This window comes from Oncorhynchus keta, chromosome 12 (genome assembly GCF_023373465.1).
Source record: "Oncorhynchus keta strain PuntledgeMale-10-30-2019 chromosome 12, Oket_V2, whole genome shotgun sequence".
NCBI lineage: Eukaryota > Metazoa > Chordata > Actinopteri > Salmoniformes > Salmonidae > Oncorhynchus > Oncorhynchus keta.
This window is the reverse complement of record NC_068432.1, coordinates 23,573,720-23,591,445: the sequence shown is the minus strand read 5'-3', so window position 1 is coordinate 23,591,445 and position 17,726 is coordinate 23,573,720. Positions and strand designations below refer to the sequence as shown.

General features: G+C 42.4%; 1 protein-coding gene across 4 annotated transcripts in view; it reads left to right on the top strand.

The window, feature by feature from the left end:
- LOC118391155 (cytospin-B-like) overlaps nt 1–17,726 on the top strand; it is a 162,819-nt gene that overhangs the window by 38,091 nt on the left and 107,002 nt on the right. For all 4 annotated transcript variants that reach the window (XM_035782241.2, XM_035782243.2, XM_052457871.1 and 1 more), the window contains exons 2-3: nt 3,730–3,918; nt 4,420–4,555. In XM_035782241.2, the coding sequence (XP_035638134.1) occupies nt 3,754–3,918; nt 4,420–4,555 (301 nt within the window). In that variant the 5' untranslated portion in view covers nt 3,730–3,753. The remainder of the gene's footprint in view (nt 1–3,729; nt 3,919–4,419; nt 4,556–17,726) is intronic.

Here is a 17,726-nt window from a genome sequence, read left to right as displayed (position 1 = left end):
TTCAATATACACCCCAGGAGGTTGTGTGAAAGCCTGGGCTAAAAATAAGAGGCAAGCTGCTTGTACCATGTCACGTTAAATGTGCTAAATGCCTTGCAGTGTTAGGGCTGGAGGTATGCTAACTGTGATGTTGGTTAATGTTTTAAGAACACATACACCCTGCATCGATCCCTGACTGATCTGCCGAATGTGGTGACATCTCACTTTCCATTCGTTTTGCCCTTTCTGGCCTGCTATCTCTTAGTATGCACTGTTTGGATCTCAAAGAATCATGTCTAGATTTTAATGCAACTTATTATAATGCAGAAGTGCCCTTTGCTTAGATTAGCTTTTTAGTTTATTGTAGAGTTGAAGTACGACTCAATTTGATTCTAAATAGTCCTTCCTGCAATAGAAATGGTAACTTTAGGTCTATGCTGTATGCTGCAGTAACTAGAGTAAATGCGGAAGCTGTCTGCCCTAAGCCCTCAGCTGATCCCTTTTATTGATGTAGGACACCAGAGGTAAATATGTACACAGTAGTGGAAAAAGTACCCAATTGTCATACTTGAGTAAAAGTAAAGATGCCTTAATAGAAAATTACTCAAGTAAAAGTGAAAGTCACCCTGTAAAATACTACTTGAATAAAAGTCTAAAAGTATTTGGTTTTACATATACTTAATGTAAAAAGTACATTTAATTGCTAAAATATACTTAAGTATCAAAAGTAAAAGTATAAATCATTTCAAATTCCTTATTAAGCAAATCAGACGACACCATAAAAAAAAACATAATTTACAAACGAAGCATTTGTGTTTAGTGGGTCTGCCAGATCAGAGGCAGTATGGATGATAAAGGATGTTCTCTTGATAAGTGTGTGAATTGGACCATTTTTCTGTCCTGATAAGCATTAAAATGTAACTAGTACCTTTGGGTGTCAGGGAAAATGTATGAATTAAAAAGTATGTAGTAAAAGTCAAAGTTGTCCAAAATATAAATAGTAAAGTACAGATACCCATAAAATGACTTCAGTGGTACTTTAAAGTTGTGGTGGCAGCATCATGTTGTGGGGGTGCTTTGCTGCAGGAGGGACTGGTGCACTTCGCAAAATAGATGGCATCATGAGGCAGGAAAATTATGTAGATATATTGAAGCAACATCTCAAGACATCAGTCAGGAAGTTAAAGCTTGGTCGCAAATGAGTCTTCCAAATGGACAATGACCCCAAGCATACTTCCAAAGTTGTGGCAAATGGCTTAAGGACAACAAAGTCAAGTTATTGGAGTGGCCATCACAAAGCCCTGACCTCAAATCCTATAGAATATTTGTGGGCAGAACTGAAAAAGCATGTACGAGCAAGGAGGCGTACAAACTTGACTCAGTTACACCAGCTCTGGCAGGAGGAATGGGCCAAAATACACCCAATTTATTGTGGGAAGCTTGTGGAAGGCCACCCAAAATCAAAATGTTTGACCCAAGTTAAACAATTTAAAGGCAATGCTACCAAATACTAATTGAGTGTATGTAAACTTCTGACTGACTGGGAATGTGATGAAAGAAATAAAGCTGAAATAAATCATTGTCTCAACTATTATTCTGACATTTCACATTCTTAAAATAAAGTGGTGATCCTAACTGACCTAAAACAGGGAATTTTTTACATTTACATTTAAGTCATTTAGCAGACGCTCTTATCCAGAGCGACTTACAAATTGGTGCATTCACCTTATGACATCCAGTGGAACAGCCACTTTACAATAGTGCATCTAAATCTTTTAGGGGGGGTGAGAAGGATTACTTATCCTATCCTAGGTATTCCTTAAAGAGGTGGGGTTTAGGATTAAATGTCAGGAATTGTGAAAAACTGAGTTTAAATGTATTTGGCTAAGGTGCATGTAAACTTCTGACTTCAACTGTAGGTATAGCAGACTGTGTCAGAGAGGGGTTGAAAATGTTATTGAAAACACGTGCCAGCTGGTCAGCGTATGCTCTGAGTATGCGCCCTGGTAATCTGCCTGACCCTGCGGCTTTGTTAATGTTAACCTGTTTAAAGGTCTTACTCACATCGGTTACGGAGAGCATCCGGAACAGCTGGTGCTCTCATGCATTGTTCAGTGTTGCTTGCCTTGAAGCGAGCATAGAAGGCAATTAGCTCATCTGGTAGGCTCGCGTCACTGGGCAGCTTGCGGTTGTGTTTCCCTTTGTAATCTGTGATAGTTTGAAATACTCTTCCACATCTGACGAACTCAGAGCCGGCATATTAGGATTCAAGCCTGTTTGAAGGCTCGTCGGAGGTCGTAGTGGGATTTCTTAGAAGCGTCTGTATTAGTGTCCCGCTCTAGCCATTAGCTCAGTGTGGATGTTGCCTGTAATCCATAGCATCTGGTAGGGATGTAGGTTCACTGTGGGGACGGCATCATCGATTAATTTATTAATGAAGCCGGTGACTGATGTGATAATTTCCTTAATGCCATCGGATGAATCCCAGAACATATTCCAGCCTGTGCTTGCGAAACAGTCCTGTAGCTTAACATCCGCTTCATCGGACCACTTCCGTATTCAGCGCGTCACTGGTACTTCCTGTTTGTGTTTTTGCTTGTAAGCAAAAATCAGGAGGATAGAGATTTGGTCAGATTTGCCAAATGGAGGACGAGGGAGAGCTTTGTATGCATTTCTGTGTGTGTAGTTAAGTTGATTTAGAGTTTTTTCGCCTCTAGTTGCACAGGTGACATGCTGGTAGAAATGAGGCACTCTCACTCTGTGTTTGTTTGTTTGTGTATGCTATGCGTGTCAGTCAGTAATGATTGGGATACCCTTCCCTCAGACCTCACCTCCCCACTTTGCTTCAAATCAATGAATGAGTTCCACAGGGAGCTGTAGTAAAGCTCATTACAGTAAAGAGTGGAGAAAGCAGTCAGTGACTCTCCAAGCTAAGAGCACCACCTGTCTGCTGGACACAGACTAGCCTACATCATATTTCATTATGTGTAGGCTATTCAGAATATTTGTCTCTATTTGGCAAACAGACATGTGCATTGGTTATTGATGCCAAGCCACTGCCAGTTAAATTACAATCTGCATCTTCCCCTAGTTAAGTGCCTTCAAACCAACTCAGTTGTGTGGTCTGAGTGTGTTGTGTTATATTTGGTTTCTAGTCCCAGTGGTGTGGAGGAGATCTGATTGGACAGGAGGCTGTGTTTTCTCAGCTCTGTAACATGATGTGTCCTGACTAGCAGGAGTTGACCGTCTCAATGCCTCAGCTGTCCTCTCACTCTGCTCAGAGTGGTGTCATACCCATACACTGTCTTGTATGTCTTGGCACAGGCTGAAATGCCATCAGTGGCAGCACCATATCCGCTAACCACCCCTTCACACACTATACTCTCTCTTCTCTCAAACATATAGGCCTACAGTAGTCTCCCTTTCACTTTACAACTGTACCAAATGTACCCAATATCTGCTTGATAAGATGTAGTCATCTTTTCCTGTACCGGATGCCACCCAAAGGGTAGCCTATTTTGATGTGAATCTGGAATAGTTTATCTAATACCGCAGGCCATGTTTCACTTATTTCTATTGAAATAAGCTAAATAATGTAAACCCGTACTGAATATATAGGCTAATCGTGATTCAGTTCTACTTCATAATTTCAACCAGCAGAGGTCACAATGACTGAAGCATTTGTGTCATACCCATGTATTCATAATAATATTTACACCCTGTTATCTCTCTCTCTCCTGTCCATTGTAGGCAGCAGGTATAGCAGACAGAGTCATGCTGAAAGGGGGCATGGCCAAGGCAGTGCTGCCCAAGCCAGGGCTCCAGGAGAGGGCCAAGCAAGCCTCCCTTGCCCCCTCTACCACCACCTCCACCACAGCTACAGGCATCAAAACCTCCAGATCCTCCAACACCCTGGCCACAGACCTGCGCCTTAGCAGGGTGAGTGGTGCCAGACACAGTAGATGACAGGGGCACCACTGAACACACCCAACATCTCCTTGATGAATGGTGGGAGGTTGGGAGTGGAACAGGTGGGAGGGAGATAGGGGAAGATACCACCCCTTACATTTTTCTAAGATCATCTCTGTCCATTTGGATGATTGAAATAAATGTTCAATTGAATTAGCCTACCTCTGCATCACGTGCAGACACTGATCTCGGCGGGGTTTCACAAACCATACACACTCTTAGAAAAAAAGGTGCCATCTAGAACCTAAAAGGGTTCTTCAGCTATCCCCTTTCCACAGAGGGTTTTTACATTAAACCCAAACGGGTTCTACCTGGAACCAAAAAGGGTTGCATTGACAGCATGATTATTTGTCTGAGAGTGCTTTTCAATTTAATACTAGTAGATTGAGGATGTTTTCCAATTGGTAAGGTAATCAATCTGTGGTTTGCTAAATCCTGACTGAGTGTGTATGTATGTGTATATTGTTCTAGCTGAAGAGGGCCAGTAGTGATGACACACTGGCCAAGCCTGCCCTGGGGGCAGCAGCCACAGGCTCACGCATGAAGAAGACTGTCACTGCAGGGGCCATCTCTGACCTGGCCGAAGCAAGACCTCGCAGCCTCTCAGGTAGGGGACCCATAGTTCAGTGCACACACACCCACACGTTTTGTTCTTCTATCCTCTTGGGGACGTAACATTTATTTCCATTCAAAATCTTATTTTCCCTAACTTTAACTAAATCTAACTCTTAAACTTAAACCTAACGACTAACCCATTACCCTAACCCTAATTCTAACCCTAATCCGAACCCCTAAATGTAAAATAGCTTTTGTTCTTATGGAGAACAAAAAGTCCCCACAAGGGATCATTTTTTTTGTTTTACTATCATTGAGGGGACTTTTGGGGATTTTAGGTCCCCACATGTATAGAAGAACCACCCCACACACACACATAGAGTGCATTCAGAAAGTATTCAGACCCTTTGACTTTTTCCATATTTTGTTACATTACAGCCGTATTCTGTATTACATATTTTTTCCCCTCATCAATTTTTAACACAATACCCGATAATGACAAAGCTCAGACCCTTCACTCAGTACTTTGTTGAAGCACCATTGGCAGCTATTACATCCTCGAGCCTTCTTGTGTATGACACTACAAGCTTGGCACACCTGTATTTGGGGAGTTTCTCCCGATCTTCTCTGCAGATCCTCTCAAGCTCTGTCAGGTTGGAAGGAGAGCGTTGCTGCACAGCTATTTTCAGGTGTCTCCAGAGATGTTCGATCAGGTTGAAGTCCGGGCTCTGGCTGGGCCACTCAAGGACATTCAGAGACTTGTCCCGAAGCCAGTCCTGCATTGTCTTGGCTGTGTGCTTAGGGTCGTTGTCCTGTTTGAAGGTGAACCTTCGCCCCAGTCTGGTTCTGAGCACCCTAGAGCAGGTTTTCATCAAGGATCTCTGTACTTTGCGGCGTTCATCTTTCCCTCGATCCTGACTAGTCTCCAATTCCCTGCCGCTGAAAAACATCACCACAGCATGATGCTGCCACCACCATGCTTTACCGTAGGGATGGTGCCAGGTTTCCTCCAAATGTGTCGCTTGGCATTCAGGCCAAAGAGTTCAATCTTAGTTTCATCAGACCAGAGAATGTTGTTTCTCATGGTCTGAGAGTCCTTTAGGTGCGGGCTGTCCTGTGCCTTTTTACTGAGGAGTGGCTTCCGTCTGGCCACTCTACCATAAAAGCCTGATTGGTGGAGTGCTGCAGAGATGGTGGTCCTTCTGGTCCATTTGCAAAAATGTCTAAAAACCTGTTTTCACTTTGTAGTTATGGGGTATTGTGTGTAGATTGATGAGGGAAAACATGTATTTAATACATTTTAGAGTAAGGCAAGAACGTAACAAAATGTGGAAAAAATCAAGGTTCTGAATACTTTCTGAAATGCACTGTATATGTACATTCATGCTACACACATATCACAACTGCTGCAACCACTCTTATTATTACACTGCACAATTTAAACACTACCCTCCAATCCCCCCTTCCCCAAAACACGTGTAAATATTGGACTATAAATTGTGTGTTATTCTTATGCTAAAAGGTTTATTCTATTCTACTGAGCCATTTACTTTATGTTCATAAAGTAAATGGCAGTTAACCCACTGTTCCTAGGCCGTCATTGAAAATAAGAATTTGTTCTTAACTGACTTGCCTAGTTAAATAAAGGTAAAATAAAATATTCTTATATTTTCTTATTTCTTATTGTTGTTGCATTGTCCAGAAGGAACCTGCAATAAGCATTTCGTTGGACGGTGTATACCATGCGTATCCTGCACATATGACTAATAAAACATTCAACTTGAAACACGCACACACAATCACACGTCCCTTTTACTTCCTCTTTCTTTGTTATCCATATGAAACAATATTCCACCTGAAAAGAAAATGTAAACTCTGGGTCCTTCCGACAAAAACTGAATGGACAAGTATCAATCAATGTTATTCTATCAAATATTGTAGTTTACTTTTTATATGCTGAGTGGTCTGTCTGTGTGAAATAATCACACACACTGCATTTACATATCAGAGAGGGTAATGGTGTTTTCCAATAATAAGTTCAGAAGCACACTTCACTCCTGTTGCTGATTTCATTTTGCTCTGTGATGTACAACCAGGGAGACATCGGGTACAACTTCCCCTGATGGCCACTAGAGAGCCATAGATCATCACTCTGATTTTTCTGAAAAGGCTCAAGTTCTACAATACAAGCCATAAAGAACTTTCCCTGAAATCCCCTCTTTATTTCCATATCTGTTCAGTGTCTAGCTGGCCTGTTGGGATGCAGGTGGTAGTCTGAGTAGTCTCCTATTGTTTCTGGGTCCAAACCTGACACAGTGAGTGGACATTATCGTTGTCTGTTCCTGTAACGACCTCTGAATAGTTCTCTGAACTGTGGCCATTTGTTCTGCCATGATACAGAAAATATGAGGACTTATTTTCCAATAGGACAGGTCGGCACTTATTGAAAGGGAAAGAATGATCATCATTGTTCTCCTTAGAGAGATTTGTGTGTGTGTGTGTGTGTGTGTGTGTGTGTGTGTGTGTGTGTGTGTGTGTGTGTGTGTGTGTGTGTGTGTGTGTGTGTGTGTGTGTGTGTGTGTGTGTGTGTGTGTGTGTGTGTGTGTGTGTGTGTGAAGCGTGTGCACACGTACAGTATGTGTCTTTGTGTGTGCGTTAGTGCAGCAAGCGTGAATGTGTTGGGTTGTTGTTAGTGAGTTACACAGTCAGATGTTTAGTGTTAGGGACTGTAAGTCAGGGGTCCGAACATGGGTGAGCATGAGGCCATCTTACAAAAGAACACCCAGAACATGTGTTTGACTGAGTTGACTGTGTTGGACTCTGTGTTGGAACCTCAATAACAACCTTAGCAAATTAACCCAGGGCTCTGTCATTGTGACAGCATAATACTGTATCTGTATCACACTTTCGCCCACTGGACACATGCTGTACACATCAATCATTAAGATAGATCTCTCAATTACAGCAGTCATTCATTATAGGCTATATTTTCTAAATATTTTGACTAGTTCACTGTTTAATGTCATTTGGATTTGCCGTAAATTTATATTAGATTCAACTATACTTTATAGTCTGTTTTACACTGAAATTTGAATTGCATTATATGTTCCATGTCACATAAGTATTTAATGCATTACACAATTAAGGCTCTTGTAATGATTTTCTGAGCACGTGAATAATAAACTAGACCCTTAGCTGTTGTATAAACCCTGTCTGGGTTTTGACTGAACTGAGCATAAGGGCTTCTTAGGAGAATTCAAAAGTTAAGTGTTTGATTGTTTATGGTGTCCCAGTGTGAAGTATGTTGTTGCTGCTGCGTCATAGGAAGATCCGTCCTTTATACAACCTGCTGTTGTTTAGTCGCTTGCATGTCTGTCTCTGATATGTTTACTACTTTTTTTGCTTGACTGGCTGTTAATTTCAACAGAGAACAAGTGTGTATATTTCTGTGTGTGTGTGTGTGTGTTTGGTTTTACTATCCTTGTGGGAGTCAGAAGTCCTCACAAGGATAGTAAAACAAGGAAAATTGGACAAGTAAGGGGACATTTCACCGGTCCCCACAAGGAAAAGGTATATTTTAGGGTTAGGGTTAGGGTTAGGTTAGGGGTTAGGGAAAATAGGATTTTGAATGGGATTTAATTGTTTGGTCCCCACAAGGATAGTAAAACAAACGTGTGTGTGTGTGTGTGTTGTACCTACTTTTCACGTGTTGATGTGACGGGCCAGGTTGGGCATAATTGAACTATGGGAACAATATTTAGTCTCACATAGAGAGCAGTAGTAACGGCATCTTTTTGTAGTCAAAACAAGCACAAGCACATAAAGGCCTCATAATTCATGAAGGTCATGTTAACTGACTGATATTGTCTCCTAGAACAAAATGTATATGATCTCCTAAGGCTGTGTTAACCTCAGACCTTATTTTTGGCGTTTATCCCAAAACACCATGCTTTCCCAATGAACTTACTCCATTGGAATGGCTGAACGAACCAGAGGTAACTAATTTCCAGATTTGGACTACAAGCTGGTGAGCTCTATTGTGGAAGAAAGCTGTGCTATTTCATGTGTTTGGCAGCATTGTGTGTGAATACCACAAAGTAGGGTGGATCAGAATCTGATCACACTAGACCTACTTTAACTGGCTTTGACTGACTGAATGGCTGACTGCAGCTTGCCTGTGCTCTAGCTGTTCCTACTGTGTGTACAATACACGATGGAAGTATTCAGACCTCTTCACTTTTTCTACATTTAGTTACGTTACAGCCACATTCTAAAATGGATTAAATAACTAATTTTCCTCATCAATCTACACGCAATACCTCATAATGACAAAGCGAAAACAGGTTTTTAGAGATGCATTCGGACACTTTGCTATGACACTCGAAATTGAGCTCAGATGCATCCTGTTTCCATTGATCATCCTTGATGTTTCTACAACTTGATTGGAGTCCACCTGTTGTAAATTCAATTGATTGGACATGATTTGGAAAGGCACTCACCTGTCTATATAAGGTCCCACAGTTGACATTGCATGAAAAAACCAAGCCATAAGGTCAAAGGAATTTCCGGGAGCTCCGAGACAGGGTTGTTTCGAGCCACAGATCTGGGGAAGGGTACCAAAAAATGTCTGCAGCATTGAAGGTCCCTAAGAACAGTGGCCTCCATCATTCATAAATGGAAGAAGTTTGGAACCACCAAGACTCTTCCTAGAACTGGCCAAACTGGGCAGTCGGGGGAGAAGGGCCTTGGTCAGGGAGGTGACCAAGAACCGAATGGTCACTCTGACAGAGCTCCAGAGTTCCTCTGTGGAAGAGAACCTTCCAGAAAGACAACCATCTCTGCAGTACTCCACCAATCAGGCTTTTATGGTAGAGTGGCCAGACAGAAGCCACTCCTCAGTAAAAGGCACATGACAGCCTGCTTGAAGTTTGCTAAAAGGCACCTAAAGGACTCTCAGACCATGAGAAACAACATTCTCTGGTCTGATGAAACTAAGATTGAACTCTTTGGTCTGAATGCCAAGCGTTGCGTCTGGAGGAAACCTGTCACCATCCCTACGATGAAGCATGGTGGTGGCAGCATCATGCTGTGGTGATTTTTTTCAGCGGCAGGGAATGGGATACTAGTCAGGATCGAGGGAAAGATGAACGGAGCAAAGTACAGAGTTTCTTGATGAAAACCTCCTCCAGAGCGCTCAGGACCTCAGACTGGGGCGAAGGTTCACCTTCCAACAGGACAATGACCCTAACCACACAGCCAAGGTTCACCTTCCAACAGGACATCGACCCTAAGCACACAGCCAAGACAATGCAGGAGTGGCTTCAGGACAAGTCTCTGAATGTCCTTGAGTGGCCCAGCCAGAGCCTGGACTTGAACACGATCGAATATATGTGGAGATACCTGAGAATAGCTGTGCAGCGAGGCTCCCCATCCAACCTGACAGAGCTTAAGAGGAGAATGGGAGAAACTCCACAAATACAGGTGTGCCAAAGGTACTGAGTGAAGGGTCTGAATACTTATGTAAATGTGATATATTTTTTTTAATATACATTTTCAAACATTTCTAAAACCCAGTTTTGCTTTGTCGTTATGGGGTACTGGGTGTAGATTGATGAGGGAGGGAAAAACAATCTCATCCATTTTAGAATAAGGCTGTCTTGTAACAAAATGTGGAAATTTCAAGGGGTCTGAATACTTTCCGAATGCATTGTACATACAGGTTTGAGACAGAGGTAATGATGAATTCCATCAGGCTACACTCACCTCATTGTCTGTGATATATTACATCGTGTGTTTAAAGTATTTTAATGGCTTTCCAAATACCTGGACATATGACCAAGGACATTCCATGTTTCTGCAAGTGGAGTAATTCCATGTTAACAGAATGATGCTGAGACTCTTCACATTTTGCTGAGATTTTTCCCTTTAAAATGTGTGCCAAACAATAACCAATGATTGCCAAGTTAAACAAACCATACAACTCTATGCACAATAATTCCCACTGGAGATTTTACAAAAACACATTTCCTTGAATAACAGTGCAGATGCAAAGTTTGTTAACAGAATTATGTCACAAACAGCACAAACGGTCATATGTTTGTGAGGAATAGCTTTATCCAACAAACCTCTGGTTATCTTTAAATTGACATGTCAGCCAAAGACAAATATTAGGCCTACAATTAGGTATTGGACGGACATACAGTACCAGTCGAAAGTTTTACTATTTTCTACATTGTAGAATAATAGTGAAGACATCAAATCTAGGAAATTACACATATGGAATCATGTGTTAAATGTGTTAAACAAATGAAAATATATTTGAGATTCTTCAAAGTAGCCACCTTTGCCTTGATGACCGCTTTGCACAGTCTTGGCATTCCCTTAACCAGCTTCACCTGGAATGCTTTTCCAACAGTCTTGAAGAGTTCCCACATATGCTGAGCACTTATTTCCTTCACTCTGCGGTCCAACTCTTCCCAAACCATCTCAATTGGATTGAGGTCGGGTGATTGTGGAGGCCAGGTCATTGTCCTGTGGAAAAACAAATGATAGTTCCACTAAGCGCAAACCAGATGGGATGGCATATCGCTGCAGAATGCTGTGGTAGCCATGCTGGTTAAGTGTGCCTTGAATTCTAAATAAATCACTGGCAGTGTCACCAGCAAAGCACCCCCACACCATCACACTTCCTCCTCCATGCTTCACGGTGGGAACCACACATGCGGAGATCATCCGTTCACGTACTCTGCTTCTCACAAAGACATGGCGGTTGGAACCAAAAGTCTCAAATTTGAACTCATCAGACCAAGGGACAGATTTCCACCAGTCTAATGTCCATTGCTTGTGTTTCTTGGCCCAAGCAAGTCTCTTCTTATTGGTGTCCTTTAGTAGTGGTTTCTTTGCAGCAATTCAACCATGAGGACCTGGTTCATGCAGTCTCCTATGAACAGTTGATGTTGAGATGTATCTGTTACTTGAACCCTGTGAAGCATTTATTTGGGCTGCAATTTCTGAGGCTGGTAACGCTAATTAACTTTTCCTGTGCAGCAGAGGTAACTCTGGGTCTTCCTTTCCTGTGGCAGTCCCATTGAGTGCCAGTTTCATCATAGTGCTTGATGGTTTTTGCGACTGCACTTGAAGAAACTTTAAAAGTTTTTTTAATTTTCCGGATTGACTGACCTTCATGTCTTAATGTAATGATGGACTGTTGTTTCTCTTTGTTTATTTGAGCTGTTCTTGCCATAATATGGACTTGGTCTGTTACCAAATAGGGCTTGGTCTTTTACCAAATAGGGCTATCTTCTGTATACCACCCTTACCTTGTCATCACACAACTGATTGGCTCAAACGCATTAAGAAGGAAATAAATTCCACAAATTAACTTTTAATTTAAATATATTCCAGGTGACTACTCATGAAGCTAGTTGAGAGAATGTCAAGAGTGTGCAGAGCTGTCATCAAGGCAAATGGTGGCTACTTTGAAGAATCTCACAAAATATATTTTGATTTGTTTAACACTTTTTTGGTTATTACATGATTCCATACTGTATGTATTATTTCAAAGTGTTGATGTCTTCACTATTATTCTACAATGTGTAAAATAGTTTTTTTAAATAAAGAAAACCCTTTTGAATGAGTAGGTGTGTCCAAACTTTTGACTGGTTCTGTAGATTTGTGTATAGTAACCATATTGTTCATAGCGTATCCCTTGTAAAATCCCTCTGGGGTAGCAGACTAGCAGTGTTTGTTTATTCAAAGACCATCCACACAGTGTTTGGGGGTTGTGTTTTGGGTAGATTGCTAATTCACATCTCTCTTTATGGCTGTTGATTAGAGGCTTAACAAATTGATTTTTAGTTTGACAAAGGGCTCCTGGGAGCCGAGTGAGACTGTGAAACCAGGCACCAAGTGTGGCGCAGAATAACTTTCCCAAGCTCTCACACAATTAAACCCAGATTGGCTTTAAATGTATCAAGAGGCTTTAATGAAAGAAGTTTGTTTTTCAAGGTTTTCACACTGCAGGATATAAATTAGATTAGTATACTTTGTGCCTGCATAATGATTTCATCAGGCAACTTCCTAAATAATTCCTTGCTCTTCAGCCATGTTATGGGACCAGATTTTGTAAAAAAAAATAATAATAATAATTTAAAACACTTGATTGTAAAGCACTCTGCATCTCAAGGAGGAGGGCACAGAGTCCACTTTATTTAACTAGGCAAGTCAGTTTAGAACAATTTCGTATTTTCAATGACGGCCTAGGAACAGTGGGTTAACTGCCTTGTTCAGGGACAGGATGACATATTGTTACTTTGTCAGCTCAGGGATTCGATCTTGCAACCTTTTGGTTACTAGTCCAACGCTCTAACCACTAGGGTACTTGCTGCCCCTACTTGCCACCCCTTGATTGCAAACTGTACTAATTTATTCCCTCAGCTAAAGATGTTGAAGTCAAAATAAGCTAAGTTGGCCTTTATATCCAATCAAAATCATAAAAGAGACAGATGGGTATGTCTCCACAGGGATTTCATGTTTGAAATGTTCTATCTGCATCCTCCACACAAGTAAGTGCAGGTAGCCTAGATGTTAGAGCGGTGGGCCAGTAACCAAAAGCTTGCTGGATTGAATCCTCAAGTTGACAAGGTAAAAATCTGTCGTTCTGCGCCCTGGTAACCCACTGTTCCCCTGGACTCTGTGGATGTCGATTAAGGCAGCCCCCGGCACCTGATTGATTCAGAGGGTTTGGGTTAAATGTGGGAGACACATTTCAGTTTTTTTCACCTTAATTTAACCAGGTAGGCCAGTTGAGAACAAGTTCTCATTTACAACTGTGATCTGGCCAATATAAAGCAAAGCAGTGCGACAAAAACAACAGCATAGAGTTACACATGGGATAAACAAACGTACAGTCAATAACACAATAGAAAACTCTATGTGCAGTGTGTGCAGATGTAGTAAGATTAGGTAGGTAAGGCAATAAATAGGCCGTAGTGGTGAAATAATTACAATTTAGCATTAACACTGGAGTGATTGATGTGCAGATGATGAAGTAGAGATACTGGGGTGCAAAAGAGCAAATCAAATATATAACAATTTTGGGATGAGGTAGTTGGGTGGGCTATTTACAGATGGGCTGTGTACAGGTGCAGTGACCGGTAAGCTGCTCTGACAGCTGATGCTTAAAGTTAGTGAGGGAGATATAAGACTCCAGCTTCAGTGATTTTTGCAATTCGTTCCAGTCATTGGCAGCAGAGAACTGGAAGGAAAGGCAGCCAAAGTAAGTGTTGGCTTTGGGGATGACCAGTGAAATAGATCTGCTGGAGCGTGTGCTACGGGTGGGTGTTGTTATGGTAACCAGTGAGCTGAGATAAGGCGGGGCTTTACCTAGAAAAGACTTATAGATGACCTGGAGCCAGTGGGTTTGGCGACGAATATGTAGTGTGGGCCAGCCAACGAGAGCATACAGGTCGCAGTGGTGGATACTATATGGGGCTTTGGAGACAAAACGGACGGCACTGTGATAGACTACATCTAATTTGCTGAGTAGAGTGTTGGAGGCTATTTTGTAAATGACATCGCAAGTCAAGGATCGGTAGTATAGTCAGTTTTACGAGGCTACAGTTGAAGTTGGAAGTTTACAAACACCTTAGCCAAATACATTTAAACTCAGTTTTTCACAATTCCTGATATTTAATCCGAGTAAAAAGTCCCTGTCTAAGGTCAGTTAGGATAACCACTTTATTTTAAGAATGTGAAATGTCAGAATAATAGTAGAGAGAATTATTTATTTCAGCTTGTATTTCTTTCATCGCATTCCCAGTGGGTCAGAAGTTTACATACACTCAATTAGTATTTGGTAGCATTGCCTTTAAATGGTTTAATTTGGGTCAAACATTTCGGGTAGCTTTCCACAAGATTCCCACAATAAGCTGGGTGAATTTTGGCCCATTCCTCCTGAGAAAGCTGGTGTAACAGAGTCAGGTTTGTTGGCCTCCTTGCTCGAACACACTTTTTCAGGTCTGCCCCCAGATTTTCTATAGGATTGAGGTCAGGGCTTTGTGATGGCCACTCCAATAACTTGACTTTGTTGTCCTTAAGCCATTTTGCCACAACTTTGGAAGTATGCTTGGGGTCATTGTTCATTTGGAAGACCCATTTGCGACCAAGCTTTAACTTCCTGACTGGTGTATCAAAGATTTATCGATGGTGACAGTGTTTCCTAGCCTCAGTGCAGTGGACAGCTGGGATGAGGTGCTCTTATTCTCCATGGACTTTACAGTGTCCCAATACTTTTTGGAATTAGTGCTACAGGATGCAAATTTCTGTTTGAAAAAGCTAACCTTTTTCTTTCCTAACTGACTGTGTATATTGGTTCCTGACTTCCCTGAAAAGTTGCATATCGCGGGGACTATTCGATGCTAATGCAGTACGCCTCAGGATGTTTTTGTGCTGGTCAAGGGCAGTCTAGCCTGGAGTGAACCAAGGGTTATATCTGTTCTTAGTTCTACATTTTTTTAATATGGCATCCACGTTTAAAGAACAACCAGGCATCCTCTACTGAAGGGATGAAGTCAATATCCTTCCAGGATACCTGGGCCAGGTAAATTAGAAAGGCCTGCTCGCTGAAGTGTTTTAGGGAGCGTTTGACAGTGATGAGGGGTGGTCGTTTGACCGCGAACCCATTACGGATGAAGGCAATGAGGCACTGATCGCTGAGATCATGATTGAAGACAGCAGAGGTGTATTTAGAGAGCAAGTTGGTTAGGATGATATCTATGAGGGTGCCCATGTTTACGGATATAGGGTTGTACTTGGTAGGTTCCTTGATAATTTGTGTGAGATTGAGGGCATCTAGCTTAGATTGTAGGACGGCCGGGGTGTTAAGCATATCCCAGTTTAGATCACCTAACTGTACGAACTCTGAAGATAGATGGGCAATCAATTCACATATGGTGTCCAGGGCACAGGTGCGGGCTGAAGGGGGTCTATAACAAGGGGCAACAGTGAGAGACTTATTTCTGGAAAGGTTTATTTTTAAAAGAAGAAGCTCAAACTGTTTAGGAACAGACCTGGATAGTATGACAGAACTCTGCAGGCTATCTCTGCAGTAGATTGCAACTCCGCCCCCTTTGGCAGTTCTATCTTGACTGAAAATGTTCCTAAGCCAGGATTCATAGACGGCTAGGATATCAGGGTTGGCAGAGTGTGCTAAACCAGTGAATAAAACAAACTTAGAGAGGAGGCTTCTGATGTTAACATACATGAAACCAAGGCTTTTACGGTTACAGAAGTCAACAAATTAGAGCGCCTGGAGAATAGGTGTAGTACTGGGGGCTACAGGGGTTAACCTCTACATCACCAGAGGAGCAGAGGAGGAGTAGGATAAGGGTACGGCTAAAGGCTATAAGAACTGGTCGTCAGTTCAGAGAAGAAAAGAAAAGGAACAGATTTCTGGGCGTGGTAGAATAGATTCAGGGCATAACACACAGACAAGGGTATGGTAGGATGTGAGTACAGTGGAGATAAACCTAGGCATTGAGTGACGATGAGAGATATTGCATCTCTGGAGGCACCAGGTGAGGTCTCCACTTGTGTGGGGGGTGGGACTAAAGAGCTATCTAAGGCATGTAGAATGGGACTGGCGGCTCTGCAGTGAAATATAACACTAAGAACTAACCAGTTGAAGGCATTCAGTTGTACTGACTAGGTATCCCCCTGTCCCATGTTGAAATAGATGAACATGACTGTCAGTGGACAGACCAGACAGGTCTGTAGAGCTGCTGCTGATCAGCCAGTGTAAAATCCCATTCGGCATGTAAATCAAATCTAAATCAAATCAAATTTTATTTGTCACATACACATGGTTAGCAGATGTTAATGCGAGTGTAGCGAAATGCTTGTGCTTCTAGTTCCGACAATGCAGTAATAACCAACAAGTAATCTAACTAACAATTCCTAAACTACTGTCTTATACACAGTGTAAGGGGATAAAGAATATGTACATAAGGATATATGAATGAGTGATGGTACAGAGCAGCATAGGCAAGATACAGTAGATGGTATCGAGTACAGTATATACATATAAGATGAGTATGTAAACAAAGTGGCATAGTTAAAGTGGCTAGTGATACATGTATTACATAAGGATGCAGTCGATGATATAGAGTACAGTATATACGTATGCATATGAGATGAATAATGTAGGGTAAGTAACATTATATAAGGTAGCATTGTTTAAAGTGGCTAGTGATATATTTACATCATTCCCATCAATTCCCATTATTAAAGTGGCTGGAGTTCAGTCAGTGTCAGTGTGTTGGCAGCGGCCACTCAATGTTAGTGGTGGCTGTTTAACAGTCTGATGGCCTTGAGATAGAAGCTGTTTTTCAGTCTCTCGGTCCCAGCTTTGATGCACCTGTACTGACCTCGCCTTCTGGATGATAGCGGGGTGAACAGGCAGTGGCTCGGGTGGTTGATGTCCTTGATGATCTTTATGGCCTTCCTGTAACATCAGTTGGTGTAGGTGTCCTGGAGGGCAGGTAGTTTGCCCCCGGTGATGCGTTGTGCAGACCTCACTACCCTCTGGAGAGCCTTACAGTTGAGGGTGGAGCAGTTGCCGTACCAGGCAGTGATACAGCCCGCCAGGATGCTCTCGATTGTGCATCTGTAGAAGTTTGTGAGTGCTTTTGGTGACAAGCCAAATTTCTTCAGCCTCCTGAGGTTGAAGAGGCGCTGCTGCGCCTTCTTCACGATGCTGTCTGTGTGAGTGGACCAATTCAGTTTGTCTGTGATGTGTATGCCGAGTAACTTAAAACTTGCTACCCTCTCCACTACTGTTCCATCGATGTGGATAGGGGGGTGTTCCCTCTGCTGTTTCCTGAAGTCCACAATCATCTCCTTAGTTTTGTTGACGTTGAATGTGAGGTTATTTTCCTGACACCACACTCCGAGTGCCCTCACCTCCTCCCTGTAGGCCGTCTCGTCGTTGTTGGTAATCAAGCCTACCACTGTTGTGTCGTCCGCAAACTTGATGATTGAGTTGGAGGCGTGCGTGGCCACGCAGTCGTGGGTGAACAGGGAGTACAGGAGAGGGCTCAGAACGCACCCTTGTGGGGCCCCAGTGTTGAGGATCAGAGGGGATGAGATGTTGTTACCTACCCTCACCACCTGGGGGCGGCCCGTCAGGAAGTCCAGTACCCAGTTGCACAGGGCGGGGTCGAGAC